This window comes from Pongo abelii, chromosome 1 (genome assembly GCF_028885655.2).
Source record: "Pongo abelii isolate AG06213 chromosome 1, NHGRI_mPonAbe1-v2.0_pri, whole genome shotgun sequence".
NCBI lineage: Eukaryota > Metazoa > Chordata > Mammalia > Primates > Hominidae > Pongo > Pongo abelii.
This window is the reverse complement of record NC_071985.2, coordinates 35,073,252-35,089,292: the sequence shown is the minus strand read 5'-3', so window position 1 is coordinate 35,089,292 and position 16,041 is coordinate 35,073,252. Positions and strand designations below refer to the sequence as shown.

General features: G+C 42.8%; 1 protein-coding gene across 2 annotated transcripts in view; it reads right to left on the bottom strand.

The window, feature by feature from the left end:
• Positions 1 to 428: 428 nt before the first annotated feature.
• PTPN14 (protein tyrosine phosphatase non-receptor type 14) overlaps positions 429 to 16,041 on the bottom strand; it is a 205,532-nt gene continuing 189,919 nt past the window's right edge. For both annotated transcript variants that reach the window (XM_054520476.2, XM_054520472.2), the window contains exon 19: positions 429 to 9,764. In XM_054520476.2, coding sequence (XP_054376451.1) covers positions 9,636 to 9,764 — 129 coding nt within the window. In that variant the 3' untranslated portion in view covers positions 429 to 9,635. The remainder of the gene's footprint in view (positions 9,765 to 16,041) is intronic.

Below are 16,041 nucleotides of genomic sequence, written 5' to 3'. Positions count from 1 at the left end.
CGGCCACCTTTAAACCTAGAGACAAGTTGAGCTGTTATAAAGCTGAAAGGCAAAAGCAAGAATTTAAATTTTCTACAGCAGCCTGGTTGGTGCCTGCCTTTTCCACATCAACAGTTTGGTACCTGAGTAAATGACAGTGAATGAGGAGTGAGGAGGGGCTTGGAGCTTAACGAGGCTTATTGCTGCATTTGTGAGAAAGACCCATTTCTATGTATTCTTCACTCCACTTGCCTAGTGATCACCCCTTTCAGGTTTCCTCTAACAGTGACAACCTTGGGAATTTCAAACTAAATCTTCAGTATGATAAGGTTATGCAGGACTAAAAAGTGGGTAGCAATAAATGGGCTTTAGAAAACAAAGCATGCAGGTTTTCCCAGGCACTTTCAACTAATGCAAACATATACAGTACAGAAAAGAGAAGATGTAACTGTTTTCTCTGAAAAAAAGGTTTATTGCATATGGAAATCAATAGATATCTTTTACAAAAAAAGGTTAGAATAAAGATCTCACATTTGTAAAGGCACATATGAAACATTTTATAGCAAGCACAAGGGCAGTGAGAACATCAACAAGGTCCAATATCTAAATAAGACTTTATAAAAACAGAGAGGAAACAGTGCAAAAAATACTGTCAAAGTCAGTTCTATACACCTCGTAACTGTGTATACAACTGGCAAGCATAAGCTTATTTACTGATATAAAATAGCACATAGAATAGCATACATAGTTTTATTTTAGGCTTTTCATATTATTAAATTGATAGGGAGTCTATACCAAAGTACAGTTGACATGAATATTGATAAAAAATCACTCCCCAGCTTAGGGAATGTCCTATAAACATCTCATCCCTCCCTCTGCTTACAACTACAGTTTGGTAGTAAGGAGACTGGGCTTCCATCTTGCAAGGTGGCAAGTGGCCACCACGGGTAGAATGTGCTCTCAGGATCCCAAGTCCCAACCTGGAATGCATTTCTTACTGCAACAACATAAGAGATGGTGATTAAATGTCTGGGTCAGCCCACAAAAGCCAACCAGATCTGGCTATCATAGCCCTCCATTTGGGCTGTGGTGGAGGTCAGTGGGCTTCTATGGGCTGACCCAAGAACCTTAAGAACAAACCGGTTTCTAAGTTGGGGACTTGTCTGTACATCATTTCAAAATGAAACCTAATAAATATCATTTGTTTTGAATGATACCAAAATTCACAACATTTTGTGAAACAAAGATCAAGGAAAGCATCAAAATACTGAAATAGGGAGCACAAGCCTAGTCCAGTGAAACAAACTAGATTAGCTTGTTACTTGATGTAACACAAGTTACATAAGGTTACACACGTTTATTAGTAATTTGCATATTTAAACCTTTTTTTCCACTGAAGTATCCTCAAGCACATTAATTAGCTATTGAAGGAACAAAGGACATACATAGGAACTCATCTCTGATGAAGAGTAACTTTATGTCAGAAAGGAGAAGGCTAATAAATTTTTAAGATTCCAAACAGTGGCAAGAAAGTTCAAAGGAAATTGCAGTAAAATTGTACAATGTTCAAGTTGAAAAAAAAATGGCTCTGAATTACAGCATTCAGTTCTATGCTCAAGGTATGTATTAGCTAACACTGCAGTTGTCAGAGGTGGGAGGCCCCTGAGAAATGCTGAGAACGCCAGGCACCCCAGCTCTGAGAGCCACCCTAGCTAAACTCAAAGCAGCATTCTTGAGATTTTAGCAAAAGGCTCCGCCCCAAGCCACAAAAAGATCCCAATCCAGTCTTTTCAGCTTTATCCTCTAAAACCTTTTGTCAGATGAGATAGCATTTGTGTTTCCCAGGAGGAGAAGGTTGGGGAAGAAAATGAAGATAGCTTACATACAGATTTTGGATGACCAGCTAATCTTACCCCTTCCTAGATAAGTGAAAACAGATAAAATGTTTCTGGGCAGCCCAAAGGTTTACCACCTGTTTCACTAGAATGGCCAGTCTGTGTAGAGGCTATAATGACGAAAGCATTCTCCCTGCAGGGAGAAGCTAGAAACAAATGGGTCTTCCTACACATCAGTCTGCCAAATGCAGCCTCTCTCAATCTATATAAGTTCACCTCGAAATAAATATTAAGTACTGCTGTCATCATTGTTTTAAACAGAGCGTCTTTCATTTCTTCTAATAGTGACTGATTCTATCAGCAAGGGAGCAAAAGGGTGAGAAAGGGAGCTTCCTGCTTGCTGAGTTTTCTAGCTATTTTCATTCTGGTTATTTTCATCCACCAGATCTTTTTTTTTTTTTTTTTTTTTGAGACAAAGTCTCACTCTGTTGCCCAGGCTGGAGTGCAGTGGCATGATCTCGGCTCACTGCAACCTCCACCTTCCGGGTTCAAGAAATTCTCCTGCCTCAGCCTCCTGAGTAGCTGGGATTACAGGCATGTGCCACCATGCCTGGCTATTTTTTTTTTTTTTTTTGTATTTTTAGTAGAGACGGGATTTCACCATGTTGGCCAGGCTGGTCTTGAACTCCTGACCTCAGGTGATCTGCCTGCCTCAGCCTCCCAAAGTGCTGGTTTGATTACAGGTGTGAGCCACCACATCTGGCCATTTGCCAGATCTTATTCTTTGAAACTATACTAACAATTTTTAAAAAATTAAAATAAGATTTCCTAATTACATATTTTGGAGAGGTTTAAGGCAATGATTCTCTGACGAGGTTTAACTCTTTCATCTGGGTTGCACTCATAGGGTAGGTAAAGAAAAGAAAAAGTGTACTATTGAGAGTTGATCCATAAAGCAGATGGGGAAATATGAAAAGGCAGCAGAGGCTGGGTGTGGTGGCTCACACCTGTAATCCCAGCACTTTGGGAGGCCGAGGGGGGTCATCACGAGGTCAGGAGTTTGAAATCAGTCTGGCCGACATGGCAAAACCCCGACTCTACTAAAAATATAAAAATTAGCCGGGTGTGGTGGTGCGCGCCTATAATCCTAGCTACTTGGGAGGCTGCACTCCAGCCTGCGCAACAGGAGCGAGACACGATCTCAAAAATTAAAAAAAAAAAAAAGAAAAAAAAGGCAGCAGACCCTAAGTGAACAAGGTGCTCATGGAATGAAGAGAGTGACAGCACACAACAGTCCCACCCATTCCCCTGAACAAGACAAGGAACACCAAAGTCACTGCATGTACATCCCAGTTTTGTTGCCTGAATATAAACATGACTTGCTCTAAAGGGGAATGTGCTCTGCAGCACCTCCGAGATCACAGGGGAGAAGAATCAAGAAATGCAAGAGCCGGGGCTGCTAACTCTGGGAGCCACATGGGTAAGCAGAATGCTCTGCTAACAAGCAAGGCAAGGAAAGGTTGCCAGCAGCAGGCGAGGGAAGATGGTGCTTTTGATCAGCAAATCCAGGCAAATATGATAAACCACACATCATAATCCATGACATTCATCAAGCTCTACCTCAACAGTGAAGACAGTTTAAAACTATGAGCTAGGGTGAAACAGACTCCAACACTGCCGCAGGCTTTCCCTAGCATGCCACTTGGTGGTTTCCATCACTCTGACATTACAGAAAGGGAGGCAGGGAGTAAGAGAGGCATTCCAGAGTTCAGAAAATTATTTGTGAAACAGAGAACTTTTGGATAGCAACTTCAGGACTGATGCAAAAATCCTTCCTCTCCCTCTTCCCATTTATAGAAACTCTTGGGCAAGTTTATGGCACTTCTGGGAAAGAATGATCCTGATGGCCCAAAGTGTGGCAGAAGGAGCAATGACTTTCTACACAAATGCTTGTCATATTCAGGCTGCCCAGTAGCTCCAGCCCTCCTGCCTTGTAACTCAATGTCCTTGAAATTTATTTTTAAAATGGGAAGGCTAAACAAAGCTCCAAACGGTAGGAACTGATGCACATCCTCCTCTTTACTGTACCAAACAACGATCATTTTCCAGTCTATGAAATCGATGGATGCCAGACACTCAATGCTAGGCTCATGGACATTTTAATAGGGAATATCTTAGTTTGGCCTTGAGAAAGAAGATGAAGCTATATTAAGCTGGAAAGATAAGAAAGGTAGTCTACTGAATTAAAATACTTACCTATCTGAGTTTCTAACAGAAACACAAAAGCTGAGAGCAGGCTGGATAAAGGCTGAGTGTTGATGGGGCAAGCTGGTGGTCAAGTTTCACAGGGCCCCCTGAATAACACTGACTTCTGGACAACACATTTGAGGTGGCAGAATTTGATGAAATTTCCCCCACATTTCTCCCTGGCATGTTGCTGTTACTTTCAACAGATGCCATCTGTAAGGTCCTTTGCCCCAAAATGTCTTAGAAGCTTAAGTAAAGACAAGAACTATTTTGCTTCCTTGCTCAGTGTTCAAGAGAAGTATCAAATGCAGTTTAACATCTTACAGCTTTATTTCCACCCTATAGGGCCAACTAGTTTGCCAACCATAAAGCTGTAGGCCATTGGAAAATTTGTGTGGTTTCTATGGAAGACCCAAATTTCTCCATTTGGAAACCATGCTGGATGAGCTGTTGCTCTGCTCATGAAAAGAAATCACTAAATAAGAGCATGATGAGTGTCTCAAAACCATTGGCAATACAATAAAACACAGCAGCAGAATAACTGTTGGTAAAACATGGGAATGCTCAATTCCCTAAAAGGGCTACCCTAAGAGCCCAACAGTAATTATGTGGTGCTTCCAGAAATTTCTTACTCTAGGAGCTCCATAGAGTTATTTCTGACACTGAGTAAGAACACAGGTCTGACCCAATCCTATCCCTTGAATCTGTGCTCCCTGGCACACATCCTAGAATGCCCTGTACCCTCTATACCCCCAACCCCCCAACACCCCCCACCTCAAGGGATTGACAGATCTTCCCCAAACGAAAATCAGTAATGAAACAGTTGTCGTTTATCAAAGGGGGCAATCAAGGACCCTCTGCGAATACCAGAATCCATGGATGTTCAAGTCTTTTATATAAAATGGCATAGTATTTGCATATAACCTATGCACATCTCTTGTATACTTCAAACCATCTCTAGATTATTTACAATACCTAACTCAATGCCCACACATCACTTCATTTGCGTGAATTCAATGTAGTATCCAGCACGTGGCAAATGCAACTTTTGGTTTTTGGAACTTTGTGGGTTTCCCCTCTTCCCCAAATATTTTTCAATCTCTACTTGGTTGAATATAGGGATGTGGAACCCACAGATATGGGTGGTCAACTGTACTCATCATCACCATCGAATACACCATTAGATGGGGAAAGAGAGACTAGAAGGCACATTCTGTTTTTTTGACAAAGGACACTTTTGGGACCCATACTTCACGTAACAAGTAGGCTGAGGTCAGCTAATACAGACTGCTCATCGGGAAAGGACAGCAGCTAAAAACCCCAAAGTGATATGCCTGATGGCCAAACTGGCTTAAGAGAAGCTGCAGTGCACTATCTACCTCTGCGACTTCCATGTCCCAGGAGACGGCCCATTCACCAAGTGATGCAAGGATCACTATGAGCAGGGCAGCACGTTCATGAAAAGAGCTGGGCCACCCAGGTACACCTTTTGTGTTCATTAGCACTGCTCTGGAGAAATGACATCTGGTGTTGAGACCCACAGTGTATCAGGGGGAAGATATAGGTGATCCATGCGAATACTGTCTATTGGCAGAAAATATGGTCCATTATTGGAAATTTCATATGGGTCAATCTATATTAAGCTGGAAAAATAATCAGCTGGATGAAAAGGCCAGCCTGCTGTACCCACTGGAGTTTATCACTGAAAAGCACAAGCTGAAAGACGGCAGGATAAAGGTTAGGTAGGTGTAAGCTGTGGTCAAGTCCTACAAGGCCCACCCTTAGCAGTCTACAAAGACCTTCTCTTCAGGCTGATAAAAGAGGGGGCCAGAGATAGCCAAGTGACTCTTAGGAAAACAATGGCAGTTTAGCTATAATTTTAAAAAGTGGTTACTCTTTTCAATCTACAAAATTAAAAGTAAAATTCTCTCAATTTAAGCTCCTCAAAAGCTTATGATTCAAAATATTCCATATAGGTGTTTTTACCTTCTCTGATCTTATTGTTTAACTCTGACTGAATAGAGCAGCTCATTCATCTTTACTACTATGTAATCAATGCTTAACATCCTTTTTTCATGCAACTAAATCCTCCTTTACTTCTTATCTGGGGAAAGACGTGCATACCAATGTCTATGCTATCTGTAAATGCTACCAGACTCTGGCTGAAAGATGGTATATCCAGTATATCCTTAGAAACCAAAGAAACCTCAGCAGGAGATTCCTCAGCTAAGCCAGCAGGCTCATCTTAAGGATGAAGACATCAAATTCAGCCCCCATGATTCAGGGACCATAGTAAACAAGGATGAATACCTCGGGTCAATGTATCCAAATGAATGTGGATGAAAGAAACCAAACAGTTCAATTGGAAAACCTCGAAAACAGCGGCTGGAAAATGTTTGATGGCTTTGTTGTGAGATGGTAACTTTTTTTTCCTCCATTTTAAATTTTCTCCCTTCAAATCCAAAGTGCAGCAATAGACACTGACAGCTCCAGCTTCAGACTTGATACATCATCAGGAAATCATTCCAAAAGCTCTAACTAGATAACTAATTTAATACACTTTGCTTCAAGGTTTATTCCTTGGCTTGCTTCCCAGATATAAAGCATCTCTGGGCAATTATTATGCAGATGCCACTGAAAGGACTTTAAATGGCTGCTGCTAATTTAACAGGAGATATGTTGGCATTTACTGGAGATGTGAAAAGGAATGCAAAATGTGCTAAAGAACCAAAGGCATTTGTTTTTAAAAGTGAAATATGTGGAACAACTCTTAAATGTTTTCTTTTGGGTTCCAATATAAACTTTGGCTAGAAAGTTGAATATTAAACCTACTTCCTCCCTGCATTTTGTACACTAATGAATATTCCCGTAGCATACAGCAGGGACAGTGGATGAATTTCAAGGAAGCCCATGAGCTCTGACGACCTCAAAGACACACCAGATCTATATACTGTCCACATGAGACATTTAACAGTGCCCACCTTGGGGCTTAGAGATAAAAGATAAATACTGATGTTGTTCATCATGCAATAAACCAGTAACTGAGACCACCTGCTAAAACATCCCTAACAGTAGAATACCCAAGGATGGAAAAATCTCCAAGGAAAGGAAACAAATACCTTTTTGCTTATTGATGAGCTTCTTATAATAAGGGTTATAAGCTCTGTTCCACTGAAAATACATGTAATACTAATGGTTTTCTTTCCAGGACATACAACAAAACTCCAGAATCTACAAAGATAGCAGATTACCGTCCTTCACTGAGTCTTCAGTCCTTGAAGTAGAAGACAGAGGTGAAGCCCTCCATCCCCAGATATTCTAACTGGAGTACAGCTACCACAACACCTGGCGAGGTTGAAACAGAGGATTCATATTCCAAAGAACTTAATGGGGAATATGCACCTGTTGGCATATGGTGATGGGATGTCACAAAGGTGTACTTTTTCTGGTTGATTTGATGTCACTCCTTCATCTTTTTAGCTCGGGGGGACAAAAGCAGCAATGAAGAAAGGCATATGGAACTCTCACAGCAGTCAATTCTAAGAAAAAAAACTGCAATTAAATTTTCCTTTCTCCTACATCTACAACTAGTTTTTCTTGACAACCTTTTTTCCTTTTTTTTTTTTTTTTTTGGAGGCAGGGTCTCTCCATAGCCCAGGCTGGACTGCAGTAGCAAGATCACAGCTCACTGCAGTCTCGACTTCTTAGAATCAGGTGATCCTCCCGCCTCAGCCTCCTGAGCAGCTGGGACTACCAGGGCATACCACCACGCCTGGCTAATTTTTGTACTTTTTGTAGAGACGGGGTTTCATCATGTTGCTCAGGCTGGTCTCAAACTCCTTAGCTCAAGCAATCTGCCCGCCTTGGCCTTTCAAAGTGCTGGGATTACAGGTGTGAACCACCGTGCCTGGCTGACTACAGTTTTTTAATTGCAGGTTTGTTCTTTGAACTGACCACTGTGGGCATTCCATGCCTTCCTCCACTGCTGCCTTTTTCCCGAGCTGAAAAGACAAGGAAGACGTGGCATCAAATTAACTAGAAAGAGCACGCCCTGTGACTTCCCATCACCACATAACAACAGGTGCATATCAAAGCTATACTCAAGAAAAAGTAGACACAGAATGATAAATCCCCCAAAATGCAGTAAGAGGAAAAAAGTACAAAACATGATTTATTGTGTACCAACCTTGGAAATTCAGAAGGACACTGACCAATGAAGCCACAGGAAGAAACTAAGAACTGGGCTTCAAAGTGAAGATAACTGACCAGAGAGTGGATTTTATGAAGGAGAGGAAAGAAGCACAGGGCTTCACCAGTGACAGTTCTACCATTGTTCATCAAGTGGCCCCAAGTTTGGACTATGGGGTCCTGAGTGGGATTAATTCTGATCTTGCAGGCCAAAGCCTGAAGATGATACCAGCACAGTGGGGGTCACATTTGATGTGTTTCCTGGCCAGGACTCCTATTATGTAGCTAAATGCCACACAGCTCCCATAAATCAGCTTCCCCATCTGTTTCCTTGATGACCTTTCCAATGACTTAGTGACCTCAACTTCCAGGTCTCTGTCCAGCACACACATCTTATGTAAATAAAAAACAATGATCATCAAGGCCCTGCCTGAAAAACACAATCCTCAAAGGCCCTGCCCGACTTCTTTCTCTTTCTAGGTCCGCTATCCTCTCTCAATCAGGGTAGAGCCTTAACTGCACAGATGGCCTGGTCCAGAGCCTCAATGCCACCAGACAGGGTCCTACTGAGCAAACAGGAGAGGTAGCAACAAATACCCAAGGTACAGTCACCAGCAGGGAAACACAAGCTCCAGAGCCCAGAATAAGGGGTGGTCAAGAAAAGCACAACACAGAGCTTGTCTTTCGGCCCCAAAGATGGCAATTACTGCACTGTAAAGGCAGCACTGTCTTTAGCTATTCTGTATTTAACTCAAGCTTGGGGGGGAAGTTAGGGTGGGGTGTGGGGAAGAGGAGACTACTGAGGATCAGGGGTGGAAATGAAGAAGAGAGGAAACTGTCTATCAAGGCTCATGAGCCCCAAAATATAAGAGAATCATGTTTGTTCCTTCAGACCCTTTTCTTTATATTTCAGGATGAATTCATTTTCTTACCGTCTTTGCTTTGGATATAAGCAATGAATGATGAATGAATCAAGCTGATAAACGAATTAAGCTGATGAATTTCATGGTTGGTTACAAATCTGGCTGCAATTTCACAAGAGATGTGCTCCCTCATTCCTCTGTCCCCAAAATGATCCAGCAGGCAACCTTACCTGCTGACATATATTACAATACAGATCAGTCAAGATGTGGTTCAAATGAAAAGTACTATATTACTGGGAAAACTGCATTATAATAATTCATAAAAGTTATTCCAAAGGGGAAAAAAATAAATTATCTCATATAAAATAATACATGGTATGCATGAATAATCTTGGCTACTCTCTTCAGAGAGCCTGTTTGCTGCCAGCCACCTGCACTTCTGCGTGGGGAGATGTTGTCTGGAGATCACTCTCCTCCAGCACGATGGGGCTGGGTCCCTCCTCCAGGAGCTGAACTGGGGGGATTAAATGAGTCTGGAGTTTTGGAGGAACTGGATGAGGACTTGGTAGACAAACTTGTACTGAGCGATGGTCTGGATCATGAACATCCTCTGCTCCCTGAGGAGCCTCAGCATCATGGGCACTTCCACCTTCTGCAAGAAGAGAGAGAAAGCACAAGGTCCTGAGACAGGAGGCTTCCCTTTGAGCGTTCCTCATTCCCTCATTCAGGAAGCACTCACCCACTGCCCATGTCCAGGTACAAGAGAAAGCAAGGGACTCTGCCCTGGCTGGGTTTTATGCATCAAACAGTTTATACCAGCAACTGGAGAACCTGGTCATCATGTGTCACTGGTGGGATATTTTAGTTTTATTTAATTTCAAATTTTCTGAGAGGGTCTTGCTGTGTCACCCAGGCTGGAGTACAGTGGCACAGTCATAGTTCACTGCAGCGTTCAACTCCTGGGCTCAAGCAATCCTCCTACCTGAGTCTCCCAAAGTGCTGGGGTTACAGGCGTGGGCCACCACACCTGTCCTGGTGTATTATTTTAAATACAGAGTAGTCTGCTGGATAAAACATAAAGCCTGGAGTTAGACCTGAATGGTACTCTCAACTCCCCCACCAGGATTTAAGACATCTCAGGGTCTTAGTCTCCTCATTTGTAAAATCAGGATAATAATGCTTTCCTCTAACAGCAGCGTGGCCTTGCCCTAGTTACATTTCCTCAGCAATAACATAGGGTATGAAATAACATCTGCCTCACGGGATCAAATGATGAAACACATATCAAGCATTTAGTGCACAGTGAATGCTTAATAAATATTACTTATTATTCCTTTTTTTGTTTGTTTGAGACAGAGTTTCACTCTTGTTGCCCAGGCTGGAGTATGATGGTGTGATCTCGGCTCACTGCAACCTCTGCCTCCCAGGTTCAAGAGATTCTCCTGCCTCAGCCTCCGGAGTAGCTGGGATTACAGGTGCGCACCACCACGCCCGGCTAATTTTTTGTATTTTTAGTAGAGACAGGGTTTCATCCTGTTGGCCAGGGTGGTCTCGAACTCCTGACCTCTGGTGATCCGCCCACTTTGGCCTCCCAAAGTCCTGGGATTACAGGCATGAGCCACTGCACCTGGCCTCATTATTCCTTTATTAACATTAATAAATGTTATTAATGCAATTATAATCTCACAGGACTGTGGTCATCATCAAGTGAGATAATTTAAGTGTGAACCTTTAAAATGTCAAAGCACCATCTCTGAACACCAGTCCTACTTGGAGTAAAAGCCTTTAACTGAGAACACTTTTTTTTTTTTTTTTTTTTTTGAGACGGAGTCTCCTTCTGTCTCCCAGGCTGGAGTGCAGTGGCTCAATCTCTGCTCACTGTAACCTCCGCCTCCCAGGTTCTAGCAATTCTCCTGCCTCAGCCTCCTGAGTAGCTGGGATTACAGGCACGCACCACCATGCCCGGCTAATTTTTTTTTTTTTTTTGTATTTTCAGTAGAGACAGGGTTTCAGCATGTTGGTCAGGCTGGTCTCGAACTCCTGACCTCGTGATCCGCCCGCCTCAGCCTCCCAAAGTGCTGGGATTATAAGCGTGAGCCACCGTGCCTGGCCGAGAACACCTTTTTTGAGACAGGGTCTTGTTCTGTCGCCCAGGCTAGAGTGCAGTGGTGCGATCATAACTCATTACAACATTGACCTCCTAGGCTCAAGCAATCCTCCCACTTCAGCCTCCTGAGTAGCTAGAACTATAGACACACAACACCACACCCGGCTAACTTTTAAAATTTTGTGTAGAGACGAGGTGTCACTCTGTTGCCCAGGCTGGTCTCAAACTCCTGAGCTCAAGCAATCCTCCAGCCTTGGCCTCTAAAAGTCTTAGCATTATGGGCATGAGCCACTGTGCCTGGCCTTGAGTCTTAAATGAGAACATTTTGAGTATTAAATGAGATTGCCTATGTGTGAATTCTTTGAGAATATATACAATGATATATACTATCATTAATGAAAGGAAATTAATACAGTGTCATGGGTACTTGAGCAGACCAGAGGCTGTCATAGTGTCCTCTCCCCTCATCTTCACCACGTCCATCCTCCTGGACTAGCCAGGACACATATGGCTGGAGCACCCCTGAGCTGTGGAAGCCATGGTGGCCTCAGCACATTCACTCTGCTCTGGGAGCTCTTAACCCAGGGCAAATGATGGCACCCAGGAAGTTTTCAAGGGCTAAGCAAGTGTTTAAAAGAAAATAATAAAAACTCAGCTGTATGCCTGACTTTCTAACCTTTGAACCTTAAAAAATAATTTCAGCTATTTCAAAACCATGTATAGTTATGACATGACATGTGCCATCAGTCACTCTTGTTCAACACCAACTAAGGAATGCACACCACAAACTTGTGATGTTGCCTGGGCTAGAGTGCAGTGGTGCAATCACAGTGGTGCAAAGGGACAAAGTCAAGTCCCTGCCTAATAAGAAAAGAAAAAAAAGGCATGTGAATCTTCGAACTATGAATCAAAATACAGAGCCTAGGTTATGAGCTTCTGATGGTAACAAGTAGGTCTCTGCCTAAATTATATTGCAAAGTGACCAGTATCATGAGATGTGACCTAGAGCCACCTAATAATGAACTTAATTTCATGTTTGATGAGTATTACTCTGTGGCACTGAAGATAAAAGAACAGAGAGAATAAGGCTGTTCTCCCCTACCCACCAAAGGTTTTAGCCAGGAGGCAGGATCACACTGGTGTTCAGAGCACAGGTTCTGAGTAAGGCTTCATCTGCTGAATCTCAGCTCTACCACTTCTTGGCTGTGGGAAGTGGGCACATTACTTCATTTACCTATGACTCAGTTTCTCTTATCTGAGGATACTGATATGGTCTTGGCTCTGTGTCTCCACCCAAATCTCATGTTGAATGGTAATCCCCAGTGTGGGGGGACGGACCTGGTGGGAGGTGATTGGAACATGGGGGCAGATTTCCCTCTTGCTGTTCTTGTGACAGTGAATTCTCATGAGATCTGGTTGTTTAAAAGTATGTTGCACTTCCCCCTTTGCTCTCTCTCTCCTGCTGCCATGTGAAGACGTGCTTAATTCCCCTTATCCTTCCACCATGATTGTAAGTTTCCTGAGGCCTTCCAGCCATGCTTCCTGTACAGCCCGCAGAATCACGAGTCAACTAAACCTCTTTTCTTCATAAATTACCCAGTCCTCAGGTAGTTCTTTATAGCAGTGTGAGAATGGACTAATACAGGTACTAACAGGACTTAGCTCACAGTGTCACTGCAAAGGCTACTTGTGTTAATACTATCAGGCTCTTAGAATAGTGAGTATACATGGTAAACACTAGACACAAGTTAGCTGTTACGATATTATTTTCAATGTTGTCACCATCACCACCTCCTCCACCACCACATCCTCCTCCTCCTCTACCATCATCCCCATCTCAATTACCTGTAGGACTGAGCCTAAATGACAGTATATTGTCTGATATGGACAAGTCTGGGGACATGACAAAGAAAGTTCTCCTGGTCTTCAATGAAAGGGTCCCAGCTGGCTTAAAGATTCATTCACTCCCACAGGCTCTGCTCTTAACTGCCCCCAAGCCAAGGAAGTACAAAGCAGTTGACACTTGCTCAATCTTGTCTAGAAGACATTTTCTCCTCCTCACTTTATGAAGGAGGTATAACTTATTCAAAAAAGCAGCAAGATCAAGATATCTGCCCTTTGGCTACTGAGATCCTAACCTTTTGTAATTAGCTGTAGCTGTAACAGACAGCTACATCCAGGGGACTGAGTGTCCTGCAGACCATAAAACGAGTGCTTTCTGAAAAACTCTATGCACCTTAAAAAGTCTCAGCTAACACTCAGTGACCGAAAGCACTGGGCCACAGGGAGCTTCCCAGAGCAGCCTGGGACAGCTGCCCCCACTCCCCACTGCACAGCTACCAACCTCATTGTAAGTGTCTGCGTTTCATTGGTTCCGCTCAACTTTTCTGTGTTTAGAATGAGACTGAGAGGGACAAGTCCAGGAAAAAGAAAGGCCATTTCATTGACAGAATTAAAACTGCATGAATTACAGACTAAAATATAAAGTATGCTAAATCCAGAAGCTGTGGAAAGAAGGCAAGGGAATTTGGACAGGAGAAAAATGGGGCCCACAATTTAATGTATATTTGTTAAAATCCTTGCTTGAAACACAAAATAAACTAAACATGGTCTACTCTTCTCCCGAAATAGGGGTTTGGATCTTACTAGCCAGGCCTGAAACAGTACCAGAACAAAAGGAGAGCATTTTTTCCCCCCTAACCATCTACCAATAGCAACCATGGGAAATAGGACAGATAAGACTGGCTATATTTGTGCTAGGGGAAGAGAAGTGAAAAATATGAGTCATCTTGCTATCTTTGAATATCAATGGGAACAGAAGTTCTTTTTGGGTTGACCACGTCCTAGCAAAGAATGTTCTGGCATGCAGTTGGGCACTGAGGAAATCCGCTATGTTTGGACACACCATAGAGCATTTACCCACCCTGAGCCTTCACCAAGTCCACAGGAGGCCACACTGGCCAAATCCCTCACTCCAAACTGTTCCGGATTTGATATGCCTTGTCTGTGTTCTGCCAGACCAATAACATCTGGTGTTCAGTGAGCCCCCATGTCATTGCCTCACTGAGGCTCAGCCTTTGATGGGTCTCCAAAGAGCTCAGAACAGAATAGTCTTTCATGTCACACAAGACAGAATGGCTTCTTGAGTTGAAAAGGGGAAGTGGGGAGCGGAGCACAGGGAATGGGGAAAGAAGTGGAGTGGCCAGGCTTACGCCTGTAATCCCATCAACTCGGGAGACCGAGGTGGAAGGACTACTTGAGCCTAGGAGTTTGAGACCAGCCTAGGCAACATAGCAAAACCCTGTCTCAAAAAAAAAGAAAAAAAAGAAAAGAAAACAAGGGGGGAATTTGGTGACAAAAGTGATATGAAGGGAAGGAAAGGATGATTAGGTGGGGAAGGTGATGATGAGGCCCTCAAGCCATGCACACACTGATTCTACCTCATCTTATTTTGTCTTCCTAGCAATGGATGGATTGAGACTCAGTGGCAGATTACTCATTGTTCTAGAGATTTCTAGAGACCTCTAGTAGTGACAGGAATAGAGAGGCAAACAATAAAAAAATCCTATATGGGGCAAAGTGGTAAAAACTCAGAGGGCAATGACATTTCTGTTATGTAGTCTCAACTGATTCCATGATGAGCATTTCGCTCAAGCTTTGTTTTATGTTTTTCTAACATTAGGCTACAGTTGGGATTGCCCCTTTTCCAATTTTTAGCAGCACAAACATTCATTCCCATGGACAGACTAGAAGAGTCTCAAAATTATCTTTTCATAGGCAGAGAGTTTAATGTCTAAGCTTAGCATTTGTTGTTTTCCTGGATGATTCAATATGACAAACTTCATGTAGCAATATTTAATCTGATTTTCAAACGATTCATGCTATTGAATAAATAGGTATATTATCATATAAATTCCTCCACAGAGTTGCAACAAATCATTCTGTAATTTAAAAACTACCAAACCACAAGTTTCCTTTAATTTTTCAAGCCATATAATTTGAAAACTGAGTAAGAACCAAATCTTATTCAGCGTTTGGAGGCAGAGTGAAGACAGGAAATAACTCTGGACCCAGACACAGAAGACCTTGCTTCTGGCTTCAGTACCACTGCGTAAGAGCCACATGGCGCTAGACAAATCATGTAATTATTTCTGGGCCTCAGTTTCCTATTCTGTGAAACAGGAAGAGTGACATGTTCATGGCTCCTCTACTTGGCTGATATGGCAGGCAAAAGCCCCTTAAAACTTCTAGTGTCCCACGTAGTTAGAAGGTAGAGCTATTCCTTAGCTTTTGACTGCTGTTTGTCTCACCTACACAAAATCGAAAGTCTCTCAGTGTAACTCCCTAATCCTATAGCAGCAAAGGAATGCCATGCACCTTGTGTGCACAGGCTCAGCAGCACCCCACTTCTGCAGGGAGAAGGGGTAGGGTGACCTGCCGATGCAAAGACGGGGATGTTTGCATGCTCAAAGTATCTACTCTGCTCCGCTACACCATGCAACAACCAGACTAGACAAGCAAACAACCTCCCAAACCTCACTCTGAAGAATGAAAAACATTTTCCAAGTAGACACATTTTCACCTAGGATTTAGGCCAGAACACATCCTAGAAATGCAAGATGCATCGAAACTATATGGGGTCAAATAACTCACCATGGAAAATTACCCACAATAAAACCAGGCTATCTACAAAATGCCAAAGACTTCTGGAAGTAGAAGCCGCCTAAGATCACATTTTCTAAGTGTTTTCTATTGCATACCCTCATTTCTCCTCTTTTATCTGGGTATCTACACAGAGCAGTGGGAGGGCAAAAAGATAAGG